This window comes from Mus musculus, chromosome 8 (assembly GCF_000001635.26).
Source record: "Mus musculus strain C57BL/6J chromosome 8, GRCm38.p6 C57BL/6J".
NCBI classification, from domain to species: Eukaryota; Metazoa; Chordata; class Mammalia; order Rodentia; family Muridae; genus Mus; species Mus musculus.
In genome coordinates, this window is record NC_000074.6 from 86,034,417 (window position 1) to 86,057,312 (window position 22,896).

At 42.5% G+C, this 22,896-nt stretch overlaps 1 protein-coding gene across 11 annotated transcripts in view; it reads left to right on the plus strand.

Moving 5' to 3' along the window:
* Phkb (phosphorylase kinase beta) overlaps nt 1-22,896 on the plus strand; it is a 223,399-nt gene that overhangs the window by 193,564 nt on the left and 6,939 nt on the right. For all 11 annotated transcript variants that reach the window (XR_001778385.2, XR_878767.3, XR_001778386.2 and 8 more), the window contains 3 exons: nt 9,294-9,428; nt 15,274-15,403; nt 22,032-22,139. Coding sequence is in view for 8 of the 11 variants with exons in the window: in XM_006530531.4 (XP_006530594.1) it covers nt 9,294-9,428; nt 15,274-15,403; nt 22,032-22,139 (373 nt within the window). In the remaining 3 variants the exon portion in view is untranslated. The remainder of the gene's footprint in view (nt 1-9,293; nt 9,429-15,273; nt 15,404-22,031; nt 22,140-22,896) is intronic.

The following is a 22,896-nucleotide window of genomic DNA, read 5'->3' on the forward strand; positions in this document are numbered from 1 at the left end:
TCAAGTTCCTGACAGGCCATTACTGTAAAGACCTACAATCAACTGCCTTCTTCTGTAGGCCTGTCAGTCAGACTTTAATAGGAGAAAACCCTTGGGAAGGTGTGCTATCAGGCCTTCCTCAGCTCGGCCTTTAATGTTGCTTTGGCCTCTGTGAGCCACTATGACCCAGATGAATCCTGTCTTCTGATGCCCTAGATGGCCTTTGAGATTTGTTGGGTTCAGATGTATGTCTGTAGAGATGGACATAGATATAGATATGTATATTTAGTACTCAGAGAAGGTCATGGGTGTTAGAGGTACAGACTTTAGCATTGCTGTGACAATACTGAAGAGTTGGTGATTACGACAAGTTCATTAGCATCATGTTGGCACTTTCCAAAATCATTGTTTTGAAGAGCCTTTGATGGGAGATGAGGAAGTGAAGTGTCCTTATCTGTCTCTCCTCCATTCTGTTGATTAGGTCTGGAGGAAGGGGGGTGAGGCACAGTGCTCTAGTTTCAGAACTCCAAGTTCAGTTGTCTCATCAAACTCTTACATTTTCTGTGTTAATGTTTATCAGACCAAAACTTCTCCCTTGCACCTTTCACTTCCTGTTAAATGGTGTCTCGGACATCTCGGACTGCCATAGTAAAATCTCATAGATAACCAACTTAAATAATTGAACTTTATGTTCTCACCGTCTGCAAGTTTAAGGTCCTGGTATCAGCTGATTTGGCTGTGGTGGAGAGTCGTCCCTGTGGACAGCTGCTCTCTCACTAAGGTTACTGTGACCTCGGCTTACCCTCATACCTTCCAAAGGCCCTGCTTCAGATGCTCTCCCATGGGGCCAGGGCTTCAAGACAGGAATTTGGAAAGTGTAGTATTACAGCTTAGTGAAGAGCTGGTTATATGACAGTCCCTTATTGAGTTGTTAATATTAACTACAAATATCAGTCTTTATTCTCTTGAAGTAATGTGAAAATGATTCTGAAAATCATTTCTTGCCCAGGATCAGGACTATTATTTATGGCTTGTGTTCTCATCAAGTGTCAGCTGGATGTCGTGAGTGGTGTCAGTTACTTGACTTCTTTCCTCTCACCCTCCTTGATGAGGGCATGCTATTAAATAAAATGCTGACATATAACACGGTGTTCTTGCTAACCTCATCTCAGGCATTCTCGGGGGGTGGTGGTGGTGGTGTTAGCTGACTGTTCTGGGGTACCCCTCCAGCTGTCCCGAGGGGACATTGTATCCTCCAGCCCAGCCTGGGATCAGTCACTTGTGTGTATCCTTTGCTCACTGGGAAACTGAGTGTCTCTTCACTCTTGTTCATCTGACTTTGGTCTAAGGTAGTCATCATTCTCCTGACCTCCCACAATTCTTCCTTTCTCTTCCTTTTTTCTCTCTCTTTCCCTCATTTTGGGAATTAAAGGCTTTTCTATTGGAGTTGTCACATCAAGTTTGTGACCTTGGTGATCGGAACGAAGGTGTGAAGTGAGAGTTGTCCAGTGGACTTTTGAAGGATTGTAGTCCTAGGTGTGTGTTTTGGTTTTCTTTTTTTTACTGAGCTCCTTTGATCTTCTCTCTTCCATTGGGATATGATTATCACACTAGGTCTGGATCACAGGACATTTTCTGCTTGTCACCAAGTCTGCTTTCTCTGAGTCTCCGACACCTTCTTTAGTACTTTATACATAAGGTGCTCTTTTGTTTTTGTTTTGGTCTTGCAAAAGTTTCTCGATATAAGAAAATTAGCTTTTACTAACATTTTTGTAATTCTCTAGACTTTGAAAGGACCTTTTTAAATGTATATGGCCGTATTTATTCTTCAGTGTAGTGTGTTAGATGAGAAATAGTTATGTCCCCATTTAAAAGGAGCTCTGCAGTGGGGCACAATGGGTACGGGCTGGGGCTGGTTCTTCCCTGTGTAACTGGAGCTGTGTTTTTACAACTTACTTATTTTTGATTCTTTGACAGTTTCACACGTATATGATGGATTTTGGTCACTTCCCCTCCTACAGCCATACATTCTTTCAGCCCCATCCCTCCTGCTGACATCTTCTTGACCAGCCTCAGTTCCACTTTCATGCCTTCCTCTTCCTCCTCCTCCTTTTCTTCCACTACTGAGTTTAGTTAGGGTGCCTCTCTGAGCATTGGTGGGAGATTTGCTGAATCATGGGCAACTTAGCAACAGCAAAGACTGAAGAAAGTGACACACCCCTTACTAGTATGGTTTTGCACACCTTTAATACCGACATTCACAGGCAAATCGGGCTGAAGCAGTCAGGTCTCTGAATTTGAGGCTAGCCTGGTCTACATAGTGAGACCCTGTCTCAAAAAAGAAAGAAAGAAAAGGAAAGGAAGGAAAAAAAGGAAGAAAGAGAGAAAGAGGAAAGGAAAAGAAAAGAGAAGAGAAGAGAAGAGAAGAGAGAGAAGAGAAGAGAAGAGAAGAGAAGAGAAGAGAAGAGAAGAGAAGAGAAGAGAAGAGAAGAGAAGAGAAGAGAAGAGAAGAGAAAAAGAGAAAAAGTACAACCTAGCACCCACTAACTGTCAGTAGTCCCTCAGGAGGGATGGGGCCTCCTGAGCTGCTCTCCCAGTTGGGATAAAATGCTGACAGGCCCAGTCTTGTGTGGGTCTTGTACAGGAAACCATGCTGCAGTAAGTTCATCATTACAACAGCTGTGTCACCATGCCTGGAAAACAGCCTTCCATAGCGCTCCTCCCCACCCTCCAGCTCTTAGATCAAATCAAACTTTTGTTAAGTAGTTAAGTTCTCCCTGAGGGTTGTGATCTGCGCTGCCTTGGGTGCTAGACCAGGTTTACAGTAGCAGGCGGCATGGCTCTCCTCAGGTAGAACAAGCTTCATATGCAACCCAAAAGTGGCTTGCCACCAATTCTCTCAGTAGTCATGCCACAGCATCAGTGGGTACATCTTGCTTGGTAGATTAGTGGTGTGGCCACGAAGGCCACAACGGTGTAAGGACTGCTGGTGCCTCTTCTTCCCCAGGAGCCCCCACAGCACCCCAGGTATCATAAAATCCAGCCAGCCGAGTGGAGACTTGGAGCTCAGTCCCAGTGTGACTTCTCTCTGCTCTGCCCTGCAACTGAAGTGTCTTCAGCAACTGTATCCTACCACCTAGCTCAAGTGGGCAACCAGGCACAGTGACAGTAGCCTGTGTGCCTGTGTTATTTTGGAAGCCTCCAGGGTATCCAAAATCCTGGATACCAACAACTTGTATGGAGGAAAGCCTCAGCCCGCACTGGGGTTTTCATTTAGTAGCCTGTGGCTTCTGGGAAGAGCAGTACCTACCCATTCAGGGTGCTTCTGTTTAAACTTTGTAAACAGTATTCTTTTAACCAGCTTACCTCTAAAATGATAGGCTTACATAAGGGCATTTCCATGCATGCTTAGTTTTGGTTAACCCTTCCTTGCTGCCTTCTCTCTGCCCTCTCCCCAGACCCCATCTCTCCCTTCCCCAACTACTTCCATATTCTGTGTGTCCTATGTTCCCTTCCCTTAAGGCTTCCTCTCTAGTGGCCCTTCCAGGCTCCCTGGCCTCTACATGCACTTGAATTGAACATGCACGTCTCGGAGTTCAGAGGCAGGATCTGCAGATGAGAATGATCATGTCACGTTTGCCTCTCTGGGCCTGAGCCTACTTTGCTTGCTGTATCTCCCGGCACTATCGGTTTTCCTCAGAATGTCAGAATTTCATTTTACTTTGTAGCTAAATAAAATCCAGTGTGCCTCTTAGCATGTGCACGTGGCTGGCATCACATCCGCCATGCTGTTATAGTCTGTTGGGTCAGAGGCATAAAGCAGGTTCTCTGTGTTTGGACTTTGATTCCTGAGTAGCTTAGAGAGCAGGTGCAATCTTTTAGGAAAGGTTTGTAGCCCACACCTGTCATCCAAGTGCATGTAACCGTGAGGCAGAAGGATCCCCACAAGTTCAATGCCAACCTCAGATGAGAGGGAGAGGGGGAGGGGGAGGGGAGAGGGAGGACAAGGGGAGGGGGAGAGGGAGAGAACAAAGGAATCTGAGAGACCCATGGAGGCTCCAAAGGGTGACACAGTAGAAAAAAATTACTCATGAAATTGGAAAGAAAGATGACAGAGAATGACAAATCTATACCCTTTGCTGCTAAATCTCAGCCAGCAGGCTGCAGACATGAGCCATGAGGTGGCTGGTACCAAAGACAGGGAGATGTGCAACACTGTGTGGCTCCTAGAGAAACAGGTCAATACTGAGTGGGGCTGGCCCTGGGCCCAGCGGCCAGTCCCCAGCATGGAGCTGCTGCAGCTACAGCCCACGCTGCTTGCCCTGCTGGGAGACAGAAGGTGTGGGCACCAGAACTGTCCACAGGTTCTAAGTGCAAAGAAAGTCTATGGCAGCCAGGAGACAGCTCCCAGACACCCTACCTAGCTACAAACATCACCCTGACTCTGGGTGACAGCAGGATATCCGAGAGAAGTCTTGGCAGTGTCTCAGCAATGGTGCTCTCTTTATGGTGCTTCAGAAACCAGAAACCTTGAACCAGACCAACAACTCATTGCAATGAATATTTGTATGTTGAGCTGTTTGAGTAGTATGTGTATGTGTGTGTGTGTGTCCCCTGTGTGACACACTGTAGTTTGCAGTGCAGCTGTGACAAACGAATGTGATGGAGAGGTGGAAAAGATGAAGGAATGGGGCAGTGAATGAGCAGTGGAGAGAGCAGGAACTAGAGACACAGGTAGTGTCAGGCGTGAGAGAGAGGGGCCTGCCATGGATGGGGAACATGTCATTGCTGACAGGGTGGTGTGCAACAGCTTGTATAGACTCAGCCCCCAAACAAGCTACCCAGCTGCATGGTCACCAACATGCTCTGGGTAACAACAGCATGTCTGTGGGTCCACATCAGCTCTGCCCTGGCCTCTTAGGGAGGCTCTCTGGGTGGCTGCTGGACTGGAAGGAAGTGCCAAGACACTGCTCCAGGGATGGGAAAGCACAGTCTGAGATGTGGGAAAGCCTGAGCTGGTTCAGGGGTCCCTGGGCCTGCGACAAGGCTGGGCTGTGGGGTTCTCAGACTCTTGGGCTCCAGGCACTGCTGGGAGTCATGCAAGAGCTGAGAACAGAGTTCAGGGCCTGCAGGCTGGGGACAGCATCTAGCCCAGGGCAGTGGGGGGAAGGGGGTTGGGCATGGCGGGACGGGCAGAGTTCTGGCTTGTCCCATGGGTGATTGTCCTTAGTTTGGTGGAGTCAGACTTGGTGACAGTTGTGGCTGGAGGCACAGAGAGGCAAATGGATGCATAATGTATCATACCCATTTCTTAGGGTAGACCTGAGATTAAATACCTTGTACAGAGAGGAATATCTGGGAAGGGAAGCTTATTGGCTAACCCCTCCGGGCTAAGTACCCCTCTGTGTACCTCATTAGCATGGAGAACTCTGTTTTGGACCTATGTGACGATAGGAAGCATTTCTTCATGTTCCAGGACAGGAGTCTGGCAGGGAGCTGGGAGTCACCTAAGCCCCAGGTGTGTGCCCATTGAGTCTCTGGATCTCAACCTGCTCTACCTTACCAAACTTCCTGGCATGGTTTTACCATCCAACACATGTCTGAGAGGAAGAAATGTTTATTTTCTAGATTAGACATCCCAGAAAGACCTCTATGGTCCATGTTGCCCCTGGAGGCCATGTTGGAATTCATAGCCCACTGCCCCAGGCCACATTGAAACCCAAGGTACAAGTGGATATCTGTGGTCTGGACTGCCACTAAGGTCATATGGATGCCTGAGGCCTGGGTTGATGTCTGTCATCTGTGATACTGCAGGAGGCCATAATAGTGTTGATGGTCCAGACTGCTATCAGAGATCATGTTGCTATGAGTGGCCTGTACTGCACTGAGGGCTGTGTTGGAGTCCATAGTCCTGCTGCAGCCAGGGCTATGTTGATGTTTGTGATCAATGCTACTACTGAAGGCACTCAGATCTTTGTGGTCTGTTGAGCCACCTGAAGCCTCATTGATACTCATGGGTCATGATGCCTCCAGCAGCCATGTTGATGTGAGTGACCTGTGTCATGTTGATGTCTTTGGTTCATGCTGCCACCAAGGGCCATGTCTGGGTCTGTGGTCCTACTGTAGCTGGGGGGGGGGGGTGTTTATGCTCTGTGTTGCCAATCAAAGGCTATGTGGATGTTTGTGGTCTGTGTTGACACCTGAAACCATGTTGATGTCTGGAGGCTGTGCTGCCACCTGAGTCCATGTTGATGTCAATGGGTCAGTCTGCCACTGGGGACCATATGGGTGTCTGTGACCCATGTTGGCCCAGAGACCATGTTGATGTCCCTTGCCTGTGGTGCTGCTAAGGGCTATGTTGATGTCTATGTTCTCCACCAGAGAACACAGAGGTCCATGGTACTTAGTGATGCTGGAGACCATGAGGAAGTCCATGATCCACATTCCAATTGACTGTAAAGGGTAAGGAAGCTACTTTTGTTATCTGTGACTGCAGATTCACAAATGATATTTAAAAAAAAAAAAAAGGATTTTAGAAGGCTTCTATGGCAACTCCTATTTCCATTCCCCCATCCCACCCAATCCCCCCAAAAAATAACAGCCTAGACAAGAAACCATCAACAAGAATTCTAAAAGATCATGGTAAGAATGCTAAAGTGTAGCTCTCCACAGTTGATGGCATCTAGCTGGGATACAGGTGGGGACAGACTCAGTTTTCTTTAAGGGGCTAGCTACTGGGAATTTGACCATGCTCCAGTGAGTATGTGAACAATATAAATTAGACTTAGGGGCGGTTTCCTTCACGGATTACAGACATCAACACAGGCCTCAGGCATCCATATGACCTTAGTGGCAGTCCAGACCACAGATATCCACTTGTACCTTGGAGAACTAGGAAATGAGTGTGATTGCAGTGCATGATGTGAAATTCTCAAATAATCAATAAAAAAAAATCTATGTTGGAGAAAAAGGAAAATGAAAATTAAAAAGAGGGACATTCTGATTTTGTTGTCATTGTTGGCTTAGTGGATAGTTTGGGTTTTGATTTGGTTTGAGACATGGTCTTACCATGTAGCCCAGACTTTCCTCAGTCAGGATCCTCCTGCCTCCACCTTCTAAGCACCAGAAGTACTGTTGTGTGCTGCTGCTCAGCTAGCATAATGTTTGGATCACAGTGCCATTATCATAATAACAAGTGAACACCACCAAATATCCAATATCTAGCCCCCAAGTGGCTTCTTACTTCCACACATAGTAGTACATCTCTGCAGTCCCGTAGTCTAGAAGAGAGCCTTCCACTCCATGTTTCTTTTCACTCCATTGGCTTTCTAAGTGACCAGAGTACAGATTTTCCACTGCATGGCTCAATAATGGGTCGTTACTCTAAGCTACTACACATATAAAATGTAGCATTAAAATGAGAGGGAAATAAAGTAGAATTATAAGTAACTTTCAGTTAAACCTATCAAGATTTTTATTTAAAGGAAAGGTCCATTGAGTACTGTTTTTTATTAACCAAAATGTTTATAACAACGAATTTTATATGGAATTTTAACATCAAAGCATCCAAAAATAACTGTGTTCTTGTGACTGCTGTGCTTGTGTACCATTTGGGCAAAAATAGTCTCTAGCACAGGAGGTGAACATGTCAAGAAATTCTACTTTTTGCTGGAAACATGAGCTTATTTCAGTTTTCAGCTGATTTAAAGAAATATCAAAAGGCTTTGGGCGTCAAGGAAGAGGGGGAAGAAAGAAAGCAGAAGCTGGGGGGTGGGGAGGCAGCTGTGAAACACAGCTTATGGGTCTGACAGGGATCTCAGTGCAGCTACACTCAAGCCCAGTGGGATCTGCTGGCAGTGCCACAGGCAGCACTTACCATATTAGGTTCCAGGGAAAACGTGGAATGGACTTAAGTGGGGTGGGAATGTTGCTAGGGATGCCTGGGAACAGTTGGGGTGGATACAATCAACCCTTGTAACAGTTTTTAATATATGTTTAATATCCTGTCCTTGTGTTAGTGGGTTACTCTTACTGTAACAAAAAGTTTGATAGAATCAACTTACAAAGACAAAAGTTGTTTTAGCATTGGAGATTTTTGTCCATGGTCAGTTGACTCCATTGCTGTTAGGCCGAAGGTGAGCAGCACAGCATAGCAGCATCACCTGGCAGAGCAAACTCCTGGCACTCGAGAGAGTAAGCAGAAAGGGGAAGGTCCCATCGTGGACATCTCCCTGTGACCAGAAAGCCTACTCTAAGGCCCTCCTCTTAAAGTTTCAACCATCTCTTAGTCATACCAAGCTTGTCAGTGGGGCAGGGTTGAGGGGTGGGAGGCATTTAGATCCAAACAAGCAGTCCTGTTTCTCTCAAGCTGAGCATTTTAAAGCATGTACTGAAACCCCTGACATCCAGAAATAGCAACAGTAGGAGAGGGAAGGACTGAGATCTTCATCTGAGACCACAGAGATTAGAAGTCACTGAGGCTCTTCTTAATCTGTGGCCTTTGACCTGGCCCAGAACAAAGGGGCCTATGCCTTGTTGACTCCACCTCTGGTCAGCTCACCTGGGCTGCTCTGAGGGTTTTCTCCCATCTTTTGCACTGAGACATTAAAGTCTTCCCAAGAGCGAGCATGACTATTGTTTTGCAAACCATCTCTGGCCAAAAAAATAAAAAAAGGGGGGCTTGAGTTTTTTACCTGTATCTGCCTTATATTTTCACCTCTGTACATACAGCAGCCTGATGGGTTGTTCTTCCAGGGAGTATATCCAGGGAAAGGCAGTCCTCTGTCTAGCTGCAGCAACCCTTCTCTAACACACCACTGTAGTTAGCTTGCAGCTAACTGCCCTTGTATTTCAAGCATGGGCACCTATGGTTCTGACCAGCCCCAAGTCAGTAACTTAGGAGGTAAAAAGACATTTTTTAAGAATCATCATCATACTTGTCATTTCCAGGAAGGAAACGTCTCATCTCACATCATGTCACATCTCAGCCCCACTCTTAAGGCTCACCGTTCATGTGCCATTTGATCTTAGAGTATCTTATAGCAGCTATAGTATATATGTATATGCATACGTATACTATTATGCAGCAGTAGTGAATCTGACCTGGAAAAACAAAAACCTCTTATGTATTTAGCTTTTACTGTGTTTTATAACTAACGACCTGTTCAAGAGCAGCCTTGAGATTCTGATCAGGTTTCAGTCTGGATGGAGGACATTTAAATGACCTTGTCTTCATTTCACCCTGGATACGTCAGTCCTGTGGAGGGCGTTGCCGAGGCATGAGGTGGTTGAGGAGATCTTTGCTCTTGCTTCAGGTGGATCATCCACGCCATGGAGTATGAACTGCAGGTCCGGGGCGGGGATAAGCCAGCTGTGGACTTGTACCAGCTCTCGCCCAGTGAAGTGAAGCAGCTGCTGCTAGACATTCTCCAGCCTCAACAGAGTGGAAGGTAAGCAGACCCTTTCGTCACCTGTAGGACACTCAGCAAACACAGAAACATCTGCTTTTTTTTTTAACCTGATATGGATAAGACCTTACTACAATATTAATAAGAAAGTTCAGAAGTCAGACATGGTGGCTTACACCGACAATCCCAGCACTTTCGAGGCTGAGATAAAAAGGTGTCTGAGCTACATAGTGAACACCAGGCCAGAGGGAGTTTCAGCAGAACACGAGGCTGCCTTGCCACGGGTAGACAGCAATGACGTCACAAGTTGAAATGTCCAAATTTATGTGTCTGTGTTGATTTGAGTTCTTCCTCCAGGAATAGTTTATAGCACTTTCCCATTTTTATTATTCTATATAATATATAACATTTCATACACTTTTGACTAAATTTCCTTTATGGAACTTTATAGTGTGTGGCATTTCCTCCCAACACTTAGGCAGAAGAAATCAGGTTTGGTAACATTATGTAGATATGCTGCCTGATGCTGTCTCTGTAGAGTAAGCATCAGCTAAACCCTCCCATATACTTCACTTAGGAGAGATAACAACAAAACAAGGGTTTGTGGATTGCCTTGAATTTAAATTGTTTTTTTTTTAATGCCAGGATGAGCACTGAGTAGTGTAATTATTTAGGCAAGTACTTATTTAGTGTATTTGGATCTAGTATCCCTAACAAAGTTATATATGTAGGAGATTCTAACTGGAATCTTCTAGAGAAGATTAGTCTATAAAAGTGTATCCATGTGTACATATGTATGTATGTATGTATGTGTTTATAACACACATATATATTACATAGGAACTTATTTAGTGTATTTCTGCCTAGCATCCCCAAGATAATAAAGTTATATATGTATGTGCATGCATATATATATATATATATATATATATATATATATAATTACAAATATGTGCCTTACACATATCCCTGTTATAGAACAGTTAACATTATCAAATGTCAGTTGTAAATGTAGCAGCATCCCAATGACATCCCAAGCGATGTCTTCTGGAGCCAGACAAGTTAATACTGAGATTCTTGAGGAAAAACTAACATGAGAGAACTGACAAACAAAAGGAAAACTTTCCCCAATGGTTTTAAAGCATGTTCCATGGCTTCTATGACTAAAACAGAGTGGTGTGTTAACAGAGAGGCCATCGGAGAGAAAAGAGAGTCCAGAGATGAACTCTCAGTAAATACACATGAGGAATTTGCTACATGATAATATTACCATCCCAAGTCACTGGGTCAAGAATGGGCTTTTAAAATAAATACCTTTGACAACTAGATTGCTATTTGCAAAAGGTAAAATCAAACACTCATTATGACATACGAGAACCAATTCCATATACATTAGAGATCTGCATGTAAAACATGGGACATAGAAAACATTGATAAATTTCTTTTTAACCTTGGAGTGGGAAAGGCCTTAAGTATGATTCAACCGAAGATAAGGTAAGGAACAACTAATAAAGCCTATCAGATTTTAAATAACCTTTTTTCATGGCAAAGATAATGTCAAAAGAAAACCAAGAACCTGGACCAATGCATTTTTTGAAGACTTAGTATCCCAGCATTCTTAAGAACTGAAAGATAACCAGCCACCCAAAACCAAGAGGAGACTGGAAGAGAGCATGAACAATCTGAACATTTCATTAAAAGTGCCCTTTGGATATTTCTAAAGATGTTCAAATTAATATACAATTAGAGCTATGCATGGGCATTTCATTAGTCAGGGTTCTCTAGAGTCACAGAACTTATGGACTGTCTCTCTATATTGAGGGAATTTATTGTGATGACTTAGAGTCTGTAGTCCAGCTAACCCAACAGTGGGCAGCTGTGGATGGGAAGTTGCTCAGTTCCATGAGGCTAGTTGTTTGAGCTGGTCTTCTATAGAAGTAGGTTCTAACAAATGTCCTGGCAAGTAAGTGCAAGCACACGAAGAAGACTGAATCTTCCTTCTTCTCATGTCCTTATGTAGGCCTCCAGTAGAAGGTGTGGCCCAGATTAAAGGTATATACCACCACACCTGGATCTGAGACTTGCTTTGTCCCAGGCTGACCTTGAATTTAGAGATCTCCTTACTTCAGTCTCCTGGGATTAAAGGCATGTACTACCTTGCCTGAATCTAAACTTTTCATGGCCACTGTGCCTCAAGATCTCCATGCCAAGATCCAGGTCAGAAACTTGTATCTTCCAGCCTCAAGACCTGGATCATTTGCCAAGGCTGTGGGAAGAAAGGATTGCATATATAACTGAGGGGTACAGCCCTTCCTGGTGGGATTTGATATCTCAGAACTCTTTCCTTTTGGCCAGGTCCTTTTAGTAATCTACTTTAAAAATATGTTTCCAACAACATGAAAATGTGCGTGCATAAGACCACTGACTAAATTACTGCTTGTAATCGAACATTTATGGTATTTCTATAACCTAAATGTGATGTGCCCACATAACAGAGTACTGTGTACCTTTGAAGAAGGGAATTCTTTCTAAGCTATATCATTAAATGAAACAGTAATGTGCAAAACAATGTCTATTATATGGAATTCTTATTTTTTAAATGTATTTATTCACTTGTGTAGAAAAAAATCCAGGAGGGATAAATCAGAAACGAGTATGATGTATGCTGTTCAGAGAGGATAAAAACAAATGGGAAATGGTGAATGATAGATACAGCATAACAGAGTTGGGCACAGAGCAAGCCTTCCCCAAGCTGGCTGCAGTGTATGGAACGCCTCCTCCTAAGTAGTGGGTGTCACATGCTCCCAACTCATAAATAGTGGGAGTGTTGAATACATGCAGTATTAAGTAATGTAATAAAACATGTCTGTATGTGGAAGAGTCCAGAGTGGAGTGGAAACCAACAGCTGAAGCCAGCTCACACAAATGAGTACCACTACACTGGGGAGGGTGGGAAAGGCAAAGCCCCTGTTGAAGGCATGCCCATTAGAGACACCAACCACACATAAATGCCATCTCTAGTGAAAGCATGTTTCTCACCAGTGTATATTCAATAGCAATCTAAGCTGAACTTCATGTCTCCGGTAAGATTGAATAAATGTATTATGACTAAAAAGCAGATTTCTCATTGTTAAGGAAAAGAAGGGAGCTGATTGAAAAGGCTAAGCCAATATGAAGTCATGGTTTTCCGTTGATAGATAGAGAAATGAACATGGATCTGTGCCTGTGCATATGCATCTGTGTTTCCTACATCTGTCTCCTGAGATGTCCCAGGAGCAGTGAAACTGCCATAAGAATGAGCAAACCCAAAATAGTTGCATTCTAAACACTGTAACAAAAGAATCAGCTCTAGAGGAAGGCAGGAAAGAAAAAGAAAGGAAAAGGAAAAGGAAAGGAAAAAGGAGAGGAGAGGGGAGGGGAGGGGGGAAAGGGGGAGGGGGGAGAGGGGGGAGAGAGGGGAGAGGAGAGGAGAGGAGGGGAGGGGGGAGGGGAGGGGAGGGGAGAGGAGAGGAGAGGAGAGGAAAAGAAGAGGGAAAGGAGAGGGAAAGGAAAGGAAAAGGAAAGGAAAAGGAAAGGAAAAAAATGCAAAGGAAAACCAGGAGCATCTTTGTGCCAGAAATACAAAAAAAAAAAAAAAACCCACAAAAGTCTCAAAATGTGACAGAGGTGTGGACACTGGAGAAATTGGAACAGGCCCCTGGGACTCCAATTGAGATGAGGTTTTGGTTTTGGTTTTGGTTTTTTTCTTTTCCAAGTGTGTGCCTGCTCATTCATGTAGAAGAAATACACAAATACTAGTAATAGATTATAGAGTCCATGCTGATAGCGATCAGTGACTGGGAGAGAAGGGGGTCGTGCTTAAGGCAGAGTCTAGTCAGTACAGATCGGATGGTGGGAGCAGAAAGTGACCACAGCAAATGCAGCAGAGGCTGCCAGCAAGAACCGCTGTTAGAAGCAGCGTGGGGGCAAAGCTGGCACAGGAGCTGGGTGTTTCTGCTCAGCATAATTACTAACAGCTGAGGAAAAACCTTTCAGACTCCCATCACCCAAATGATGAAGTTTAGCATCAATAGTAATAAGACTTTAATTTCATGTACCATAGACACTGACAGCATATCACTTCTGAATTTTCTTGGCAAAAGTGCATTTTTTTAAAACAAGAAACTACCATAAACCCAAACCAAGAAAAATCCTATGAAACAGTAGATATTACTAAGATATGAAAACTTAATAAATAGGAAGAAGGAGGAAAAGCAGAAGAAAAGAAGGAAGAGGAGGAGGAGGAAGCAAGGAAGGAAGGAAGGAAGGAAGGAAGGAAGGAAGGAAGGAAGGAAGGAAGGAAGAAGAAGAAATGTGAAGAAATACATACCACAGATTCATGGAGCCTCCAGGACATAGAAACTAAATAACACATGCCATCCTGAATTGGAGAGTAAAAGAAATTAATGTTATTTTGATTTGTTGGTGTCAATAGTTAAGCTGTGGTTATATAGGATGGTAAAAGTGGGAGAGGACATGATTGAAGAGGGCATAAGAAATTTGCATTATATTTTGGTTTCTCTAAGTGTAAAGTTTTTCAAAATAAAATGACAGCGTTTTAAGTATACTTGGAAAAATGAGTCAGTGATGACTTCAATTCCCAGCACTGTGTGGTAGCTCAGCCACCTGTAACTCCAGTTTCAGGGGATCCAGTGCCCTCTTCTGGCTTCCACAAGCACCAGGCATGCACATAGTACACAGGCATACATACAGGCAAGTCACCCATACAGATTAATAATAATGATGATAATAATAATAATAATAATAATAATAATCTAAAATAATTTCCCAGCTCTATTATATTTTTATATTATTTTTATGTTCTAAGCAAATGCTCCCTTGATAATGCTAGCCATAACCTCTTAGAGCTCTGAAATGTATTTGTGTTGTTGTCACATTTAAAGGATATGGATAAAAATTAATGCAGAGGGAATTTGTTTACCAAAACAACAACAACAGCAAGGTATATCCTTGGCCTTTTAGCAAACGCTGAAGGCAGTGGTGTGTCTTCACCATTGAGTCTGCTGGCAGAACTCCATCCAGAAAAGATTCTTCTTAATTACTAAGTGTATCAGATTGCACTGGTTCTCTACCGCAAAGAGAAGTGTCTTTACCTGTTTACTCTGCATAGCATGCTCCTGCTTAGGACAGTGTCGCTTGGTCCTGACACGCTCCACATATGATGATTGTGCTTTTCAGTCTGTCTTTTTAAGTACCAAGTGGAAACAGACACAGAGACAGACAGACAGACAGACAGACAAACAAACATATACAATTTTCAGCTTTTGCAAAATTATATTGTGTCACTGTGTGATTTTTAAAAATAAAGCAAGTTCTGTACCTTTGGCAATTGTGGATGGTATATTAGGGTAATATCTAATCTAGAATTTGGGTTTATTATTGTGGCTCTGGCCATAACTCTAATAAGTAAGATTCAATATCTGGTTGACAATGAAAGTAATACTTTTCTGAACATTAGCTTATTCATTTCTTCCCAGTTTGTTGAGCCCACTCTGGGAAGGAGCTATAGATATAATCAAGCTATAGGATTTCCATGGCTTTTTAATGCTTACATTTTATTAATGTGAGAACAATATAAAATAACTGAGATTGGTTGTACCGGTTCTGATATGGGAAAGCCATCTAATGGTGTAGTAACCAATTTGTAGCTTTCTAGAGAACATCATTCGGCCTGCTAATGTCAGTCTGCCTGCCTTCACCCCTCTAAACATGCAGATACACACCACTACAGACTTCTCACTCTTGCTCACTCTGTTGGCACACTTAACCCTGCTCTTTCCAGTAACAAACTTGATCTTCAGTGCTAAGACTTTCCTTTGGTCTACAGATGTTGGTTGAATAGACGTCAGATTGATGGGTCATTGAATAGAACACCCCCGGAATTCTATGACCGAGTGTGGCAGATCCTGGAACGCACACCTAATGGTATCGTTGTAGCTGGAAAGCATTTGCCACAGGTAAAGTGCACATATGTTGGGAGAAAGGACCAAGGCTAGGGGAGGGGTGCTTTTTCCCTCTCCACTACTGACAACTTTTCTTCTTCCCTGTGTTCAAAAAGAATGTTCAAAGCTGGGGTTCAAGACAGGATAAAATGCCAGAAAATGAGTTGCCATTTGTTTTAGAATTGTTTTTATCCATCCCATGTTTATTTTATTTCCAAATTTCAGTGTCCATGTAGACAGAAAAAAGCTTTACCAAATGTATAGTTGCTGAGAAGTAGTATCTATGTCCTTGTTTTGGAGTATTTACAATGCTTCCAGAACCCTCTCTGGATACCACATGCTGAAACCTCTTATTGAGCAAGCTGTCCTAGCTCTGTTCACTTATTTGCAAATTTAGGGCTTTTTTTCATGTACTAATTTGCCTTCTATTGCTGTGATAAACACCATAACCAAAGGGTCTTCAGTTTATGGTCCATCATGAAGTGAAGTCAAGGCAGGAGCTCAAGGCAGGAACCTGGAGGCAGGAACTGAAACAGAAACACAGGGGAGCGATGCTTACTGCCTTGCTCCCATGGGTGCCTCAGCCTGCTTTCATACATAACTCAGGAATACCAGCCTAGGGGTGGCACTGCCTGCAGTGAGCTGGGATTGCTCAGGAAAAAAACCACGCACACGCCACACAGAGAGAGAGAGAGAGAGAGAGAGAGAGAGAGAGAGAGAGAGAGAGAGAGAGAGAGAGAGAGAGAGAGAGAGACTTCTTACCTATAGACCAATCTGATGGAGGCAATTCCTCAGTTGATGTTCCCTCAACCCAAATTACCCTGGCTGTGCCAAGTTGACCAAAACTAACCCACAGATTATATTAACTTTACCTCAAGTTAGTGGTACTTCACCACTGAGCAGTGATGGGTTGGTGCTAGGGCCTCACAAACATGAAAGATGCCTTGAAAATCATGCATAGATCCAGCCTAGCAATGCAAAGTGGCCTGTGATGTGTGGATCATGGGAAGCACTGTGATGAGAAGTGCTGACTTTCAGGTTCCTTGTGTTGTGACTTATTAATGGTGCAGGTGAACTGGTGTGGATGGTATAAATTAGCCTGCTTCTTTGATGTGATTATCATTTATTTAGTCCTAGTATTCAACTCGGTCTGCTTATACAAAGGCAGAAATAGAATACTGTATCTGCTTCTAGTATTGAAACTTTACATTAATTTTGAGGTAGCTCTTTATATGAAAAAACAAATAGTCTCAGATGTACCCGTATGTATTTTGCTTATGTCAGCAGAAGAGCATCTGTAGAGCAGCTCACAGAAATTGGTGCTGTCCTTTTCCTCAGAAGGAGGTGTCTAAGGATCTGCTGCAAGCTCTCCATTGGAAACCCTCTTAGCCATTCAAAGTTCGGATTATGTCACAGGTCTATTTCATACTCAAAAACTGATTCAGAAGTTTAAAACAGTATTCTTCTTAGTACTCACAGTTAACTTTAGTGGCCTGTATGGATATTCTAGCCTTCTTCAGATGCCCTGTAGCAGCTACTGCTCCAGCCAACCTATCTCCTGAAAACCATAACATCGTCTCTTCTGGTGGCCCTCATGCTTCCCCTAGGCCTCATCCCTGTCAGCATGGACAGTGCACAGTGGACACCTGTTAGTACCTGTTGACACTTGTTTCAGTTCACCCCCACCCTTACCCTACTAACTACCTATCAGAAGGCTAAAGTACCCTACCAGACTCCATTTGATCCTCTGATAGCCTCAGCTACATTTACTAGCCTCTCTTTGCTTTGAGATAGATAGATAGATAGATAGATAGATAGATAGATAGATAGATAGATAGATAGATAGATAGATAGATAATTATACATTATGTATATATACACATATATACATACACATACATTATTTATTGTTTGATTTTACAAACTCCTGAAGTGCCATTTAATTCTGATAATAATTCTGTGTAAACCTTTATTTTTTTATTAAAATTTTAAGGTAGGATACAGAGTTATGAGTTTCAATATTAGATTTTCATGCATATGTGTCAGTATACTTTGAATTCACTCCCTTCCCTTAGCGCCCTCTTCCATGCCTTCTGCTCTCTCTGGCTAATTCCCTTCCCCTCCTTCTCCCAAGTAGACTCCTTTTCTACTCTTATGCCACATGTAATCTATCACACCCTCCATTTCCACACTTGGGTAGGATTTCTTTCTCCCCTCTCATGATCCACTTTCTAGTTTCATTATGTGTGAGAGTGCAGGCATGCACACACATACACACGTGAGGTCTAAGTCAGCCTTAACTCATTTCTTCTTTGTTCTATTTCCCTGCAGGTGTCATGGTTTCATTTTCTGTGTCTTTTCCTGTTTTGATTTTTAGGTTACTACACCACATAGCGGTTTCTTCACAACATCTTGGGGCATGCATTGTTATCCTTTGTTCTTAGTTCCTCTCCTCAGCTGCGCTCCCTCATACACTCAGCCGTGCCCCTGGCTGCTTCCCTCTCCTTCCACCTTCTGCTTTTCAGTACATGGGCTACATTACCTGCTCTGCTTCCCTGGCTCTTACATCTTTCTCCCCTCTCCTCATCCCCCCTTATTCCTGTTTTATTCTATTTTTAGTTATTCAGGATTTGTCTTTCTGAGTCTTGTTTAACAAAACCATTTGTAGTTTTAACAATTTTGCTGTAAGTGTTATGACAGTTTTTAATATATTTTTGTTGTATCTTTAGTTTTGCTATAAGGGTAATGCTAGTTTCCTAGAACAAATTTGAAAATAGAAAAGTGTATTTTATGAAATGCTAGCATTGGGTCTTCTTTAAGGGTTTGGGAGAATTTGTCAGTGAGTCTGTCCATTCCTGCGCTGGAGACTACTGCTTCAATATCATTGGTTGTTAGAGATGGCAGCTCTATGTATTGTTCTTTACTCTTCATTTCATTAATTTCTTCCTTGTTCTGTATTGTTTATTGGTATTTATTGCTTTAGGTCTTAGAACATTCTTTTTTCTAAGGCCTTGTGATGCATTATTAGTTTATTTACTTAAAATCTTTTAGTCATTTACTTTTTAAAATTATTTTAACTAGTTATATTGTATTAATCAGAGTTCTACAGAGTGACAGAACATACATACATACATACATACATACATACATATATACATACATACATACATACATACATACATACATATGTTCTATTTTAAAGGAAGTTCCATAAGCTGCTCAAAAAAATATGTATTCTATGTCTCCTGGATGGAATGTTCTGACATATCTATTAAGTTATTGATCTATATTATAGTTTGATTCTGTCTTGGTTTCACGTCCTTCTGCTGTGATGAAATATCCTGATAAAAGCAGCTTAAGAGAGAAGGGTTTACTATAGCCCATCATTACAGGAAAGTCTGGGGGACAGGAACTTGAAGCAGATAATCATATTATACTCATAGCAATGAATTAATGTGTGCATGCTTGTGTTCAGCTCTCTTTTCCCATTTCATATACATTCCAGAATCCTTAGTCCAGGGAAAGGTACTACCCACAGTGAACAGGTCTTCCCACTAGTCAAGATAATCCCCCACAGACATGCTTACAGGCTGACGTAATCTAGAAAGTCCTTCATTGAGACTCCCAAATGGTTCTGGATTATGTCAAGTTGATAGTTAAAACTAGCCATCACAAAATCTGAAGTGTTGTGCATGACCTAACTGAAGATGAGCACTGGGTGTTGAAGTTGCTATTATATTACAACTCTGTTACCTTTCATGTTTGGTAGTATTTATTTGTGGAATTGGGAGTCCTAACATTTGGTGCATACACATTTGCAACTATGGTCTTATAGTCTTATGTTCCCTTTATTAGTATTGCTATAGTGACCTATTGATCTCCTCTAATTTTGATTTGAGCGTAATTTTTCAGCTGTAATGATAGTTACACCAGCTCAGTCTCAGCTGCTGCTCACCTGGTAGATTGACTCCGTTCATTGATTCTTAGTTTGTGGGTGTCTGTACCAGTGAGGTCTCTTTCTTGGGGACAACAGATAATTAGGTCCAATTTTTAAATCTAGTCATATACTTTGTGTCTCCTTCTTAGTAAGTTGAGGCTATTTACACTGAAGGTTATTATGTAGATTCCTGTATAATTCCTGCATTGCTGTTGGTAGACATTCTAGTTGGTTTACTATTAGACAGTTCTTTCCTAGCTTTTGTTTTTTCATCTGTTCCTTCCATCAAATTAATTCTTTTTAAAAAAAATGTTTTTAGTTTATTACTTTCTTTTTATATATTTTAAATGCTATCCCGAAAGTTCCCTATACCCTCCCCCCACCCTGTTCCCCTACCCACCCACTCCCACTTCTTGGCCCTGGTGTTCCCCTGTATTGGGGCATATAGAGTTTGCAAGAACCAAGGGGCCTCTCTTCCCAATGATGGCTGACTAGGCCATCTTCTGATACATATGCAGCTAGAGACAAGAGCTCTGGGGGTACTGGTTAGTTCATATTGTTGTTTCACCTATAGGGTTGCAGACCCCTTTAGCTCCTTGGGTACTTTCTCTAGCTCCTCCTTTGGGGGCCCTGTGTTCCGTCCAATAGCGGACTGTGAGCATCCACTTCTGTGTTTGACAGGCACCAGCATAGCCTCACAAGAGACAGCTATATCAGGGTCCTTTCAGCAAAATCTTGCTGGCGTATGCAATGGTGTCTGCATTTGGAGGCTGATTATGGGATGGATCCCCGGGTGCAGCAGTCTCTAGATGGTCCATCCTTTCATCTCAGCTCCAAACTTTGTAACTCCTTCCATGGGAGTTTTGTTCCCAATTCTAAGAAGGGGCAAAGTGTCCATACTTTGGTCTTCGTTCTTCTTGAGTTTCATGTGCTTTGTATCTTGTATCTTGGGTATTCTAAGTTTCTGGGCTAATATCCACTTATCAGTGAGTACATATCATGTGAGTTTTTTTGTGATTGGGTTACCTCACTCAGGATGATGCCCTCCAGGTCCATCCATTTGCCTAGGAATTTCATAAATTCATTCTTTTTAATAGCTGAGTAGTACTCCATTGTGTAAATGTACCACATTTTCTGTATCCATTCCTCTGTTGAGGGACATCTGGGTTCTTTCCAGCTTCTGGCTATTATAAATAAGGCTGCTATGAACATAGTGGAGCATGAGTCCTTATTACCAGTTGGAACATCTTCTGGATATATGCCCAGGAAAGGTATTGCGAGATCCTCCAGTAGTACTATGTCCAGTTTTCTGAGGAACTGCCAGACTGATTTCCAGAGTGGTTGTACAAGCTTGCAATCCCACCAGCAATGGAAGAGTGTTCCTCTTTCTCCACATCCTAGCCAGCATCTGCTGTCACCTGAATTTTTGATCTTAGCCATTCTGACTGGTGTGAAGTGGAATCTCAGGGTTGTTTTGATTTGCATTTCCCTGATGAATAAGGATGCTGAACATTTTTTCAGGTGCTTCTCAGCCATTCAGTATTCCTCAGGTGAGAATTCTTTGTTTAGCTCTGAGCCCCATTTTTTAATGGGGTTATTTGATTTTCTGGAGTCCACCTTCTTGAGTTCTTTATATATATATACTGAAACAAAAACAAGTGTGTCCTGTTCTCTCTGCATCTCTTGGAATAACTCTTCTGACCTTATCTGCTTTCTGGCACTCAGTCCTACCACGAGGAGTCTCCTCTCCTGTCCTTGAGGGCTACTCTCTATTATATTTACATTTCTCATCATTGTTACCAAATACCTCGCACAAAGCAACACAGAAAGAAGGGTTTATTGTAGCACATGGTTCAGAGGAATACAGTCCATCCTGGCAAGGGAAAAATGACAGTGGGAACAGTTGGGTTCAAGGTGGTGACTGAGAAGCAGAATGCCTGTGCACAATAGGCCTTTTCCCTTTTATTCAGACTCTAGCTCGAGCCTCCTACATTTAGGGTAGGTCTTCTTTGCTCACACTTTTCTAGAAACATCTTCACAGACACAAGCAAAGTTGTGCCTTATTAGTACTCTGTGTGCTTAATTCAACCAACTTGCCAGTCACAGTTGGGCATAATGGTCTCCATGCCTTGATTTAGATGGGATTGATTGTTCTACAGTGAATAAAAGGCTGTTTGTTTTAAACAAAAGGTGAAGAGAAAGTTTCTTTTAGTTTTGCCTTTTTTTTTCTGTTTCCTGCCATTTCTCCATATAATTTTTGCTTATTTGTAGTATTTTTCTGCTGGTTGCTTGGGAAAGATTAACAGAAAAGTGATACAAATGCAGTAGCAATGACTTAGATCTTAAAGTCAACAGCAAGCGTAACCCCTCGTGTAAATTCTGAATGCAGTATATACTCTGTTCATTGTCTCAGTTTTTAGCTGTTACTTTTATATATGGAATGAACTTTTAACACAGTCCTTTCCCCTAAAATTATTAATGTAATGAAGATAACTACTAAAAGAGGGAAGCTTAATTTATCACAATAGTCACCTGGCTGGCTTCAGTAGTTTGACATATATAAAACCTAATCACAGAGGTGAAAATGCTCTCTCTGGTTTTATAGAAACTGGAAAGATTATTGATTAGAAAATGAAATTCCTCTATTAAATGAGACACAGAGGGTAACACTCAGCATGTTAATGTCGAGTTTTTCTTCTTTTTCAGCAACCAACTTTGTCGGATATGACCATGTATGAGATGAATTTTTCTCTCCTTGTTGAAGATATGCTGGGAAACATTGACCAGCCAAAGTATAGACAGATCATAGTTGAGGTTTGTATTTTTTAAAAAAATTAGATCACCAAAGGCTTACTTTCTGTCTGCTCACCGAAGAATAGTATGGAAAACTACCCTCTCCTCCAAGAGACTGAGAACTCTGCCCATCACCTGTCAGCTCCTTCAATAAAGTCCTCAAGAAGATGGATATCCTTGACCTGGGTCAGAGCATACCTACCATTCAAGTACCTTAAACTCCATCAGGTGACAAAACCAAACAGACCAGCCACCCAGCTTCACTCATCATAGGCAGCCACTGCATCAGCATTGCCACAACAGCAGGGGTAGTTTTTAGTTTTAGCTTTTTCCTATTACAGAAATAATACAGTACTAATGTAGAATGTTGCAACAGTTCAGAGCAATACAGGGAGCAAGAGATCATGGCTGCTCAAGTTTTGAAGGACATCTTTCAGAACATCAGCCTATGAAGAGAAGACATTGTGTAGCACACTAGAGTGCATGCACCTGTGCACACACAGTCACACACCTGTGCACACACATTCACACACTTGCCCTTCCTGTGCACACACATTCACATGCTTGCCCTTCCTGTGCACACACAGTCACACGATTGCCCTTCCTGTGCACACACATTCACACACCTGTGCACATACAGTCACATACTTGCCCTTCCTGTGCACACACATTCACACACCTGTGCACACACAGTCACACACCTGTGCACACACATTCACACACTTGCCCTTCCTATACACACACAGTCATACACCTGTGCACACACAGCCACATGCTT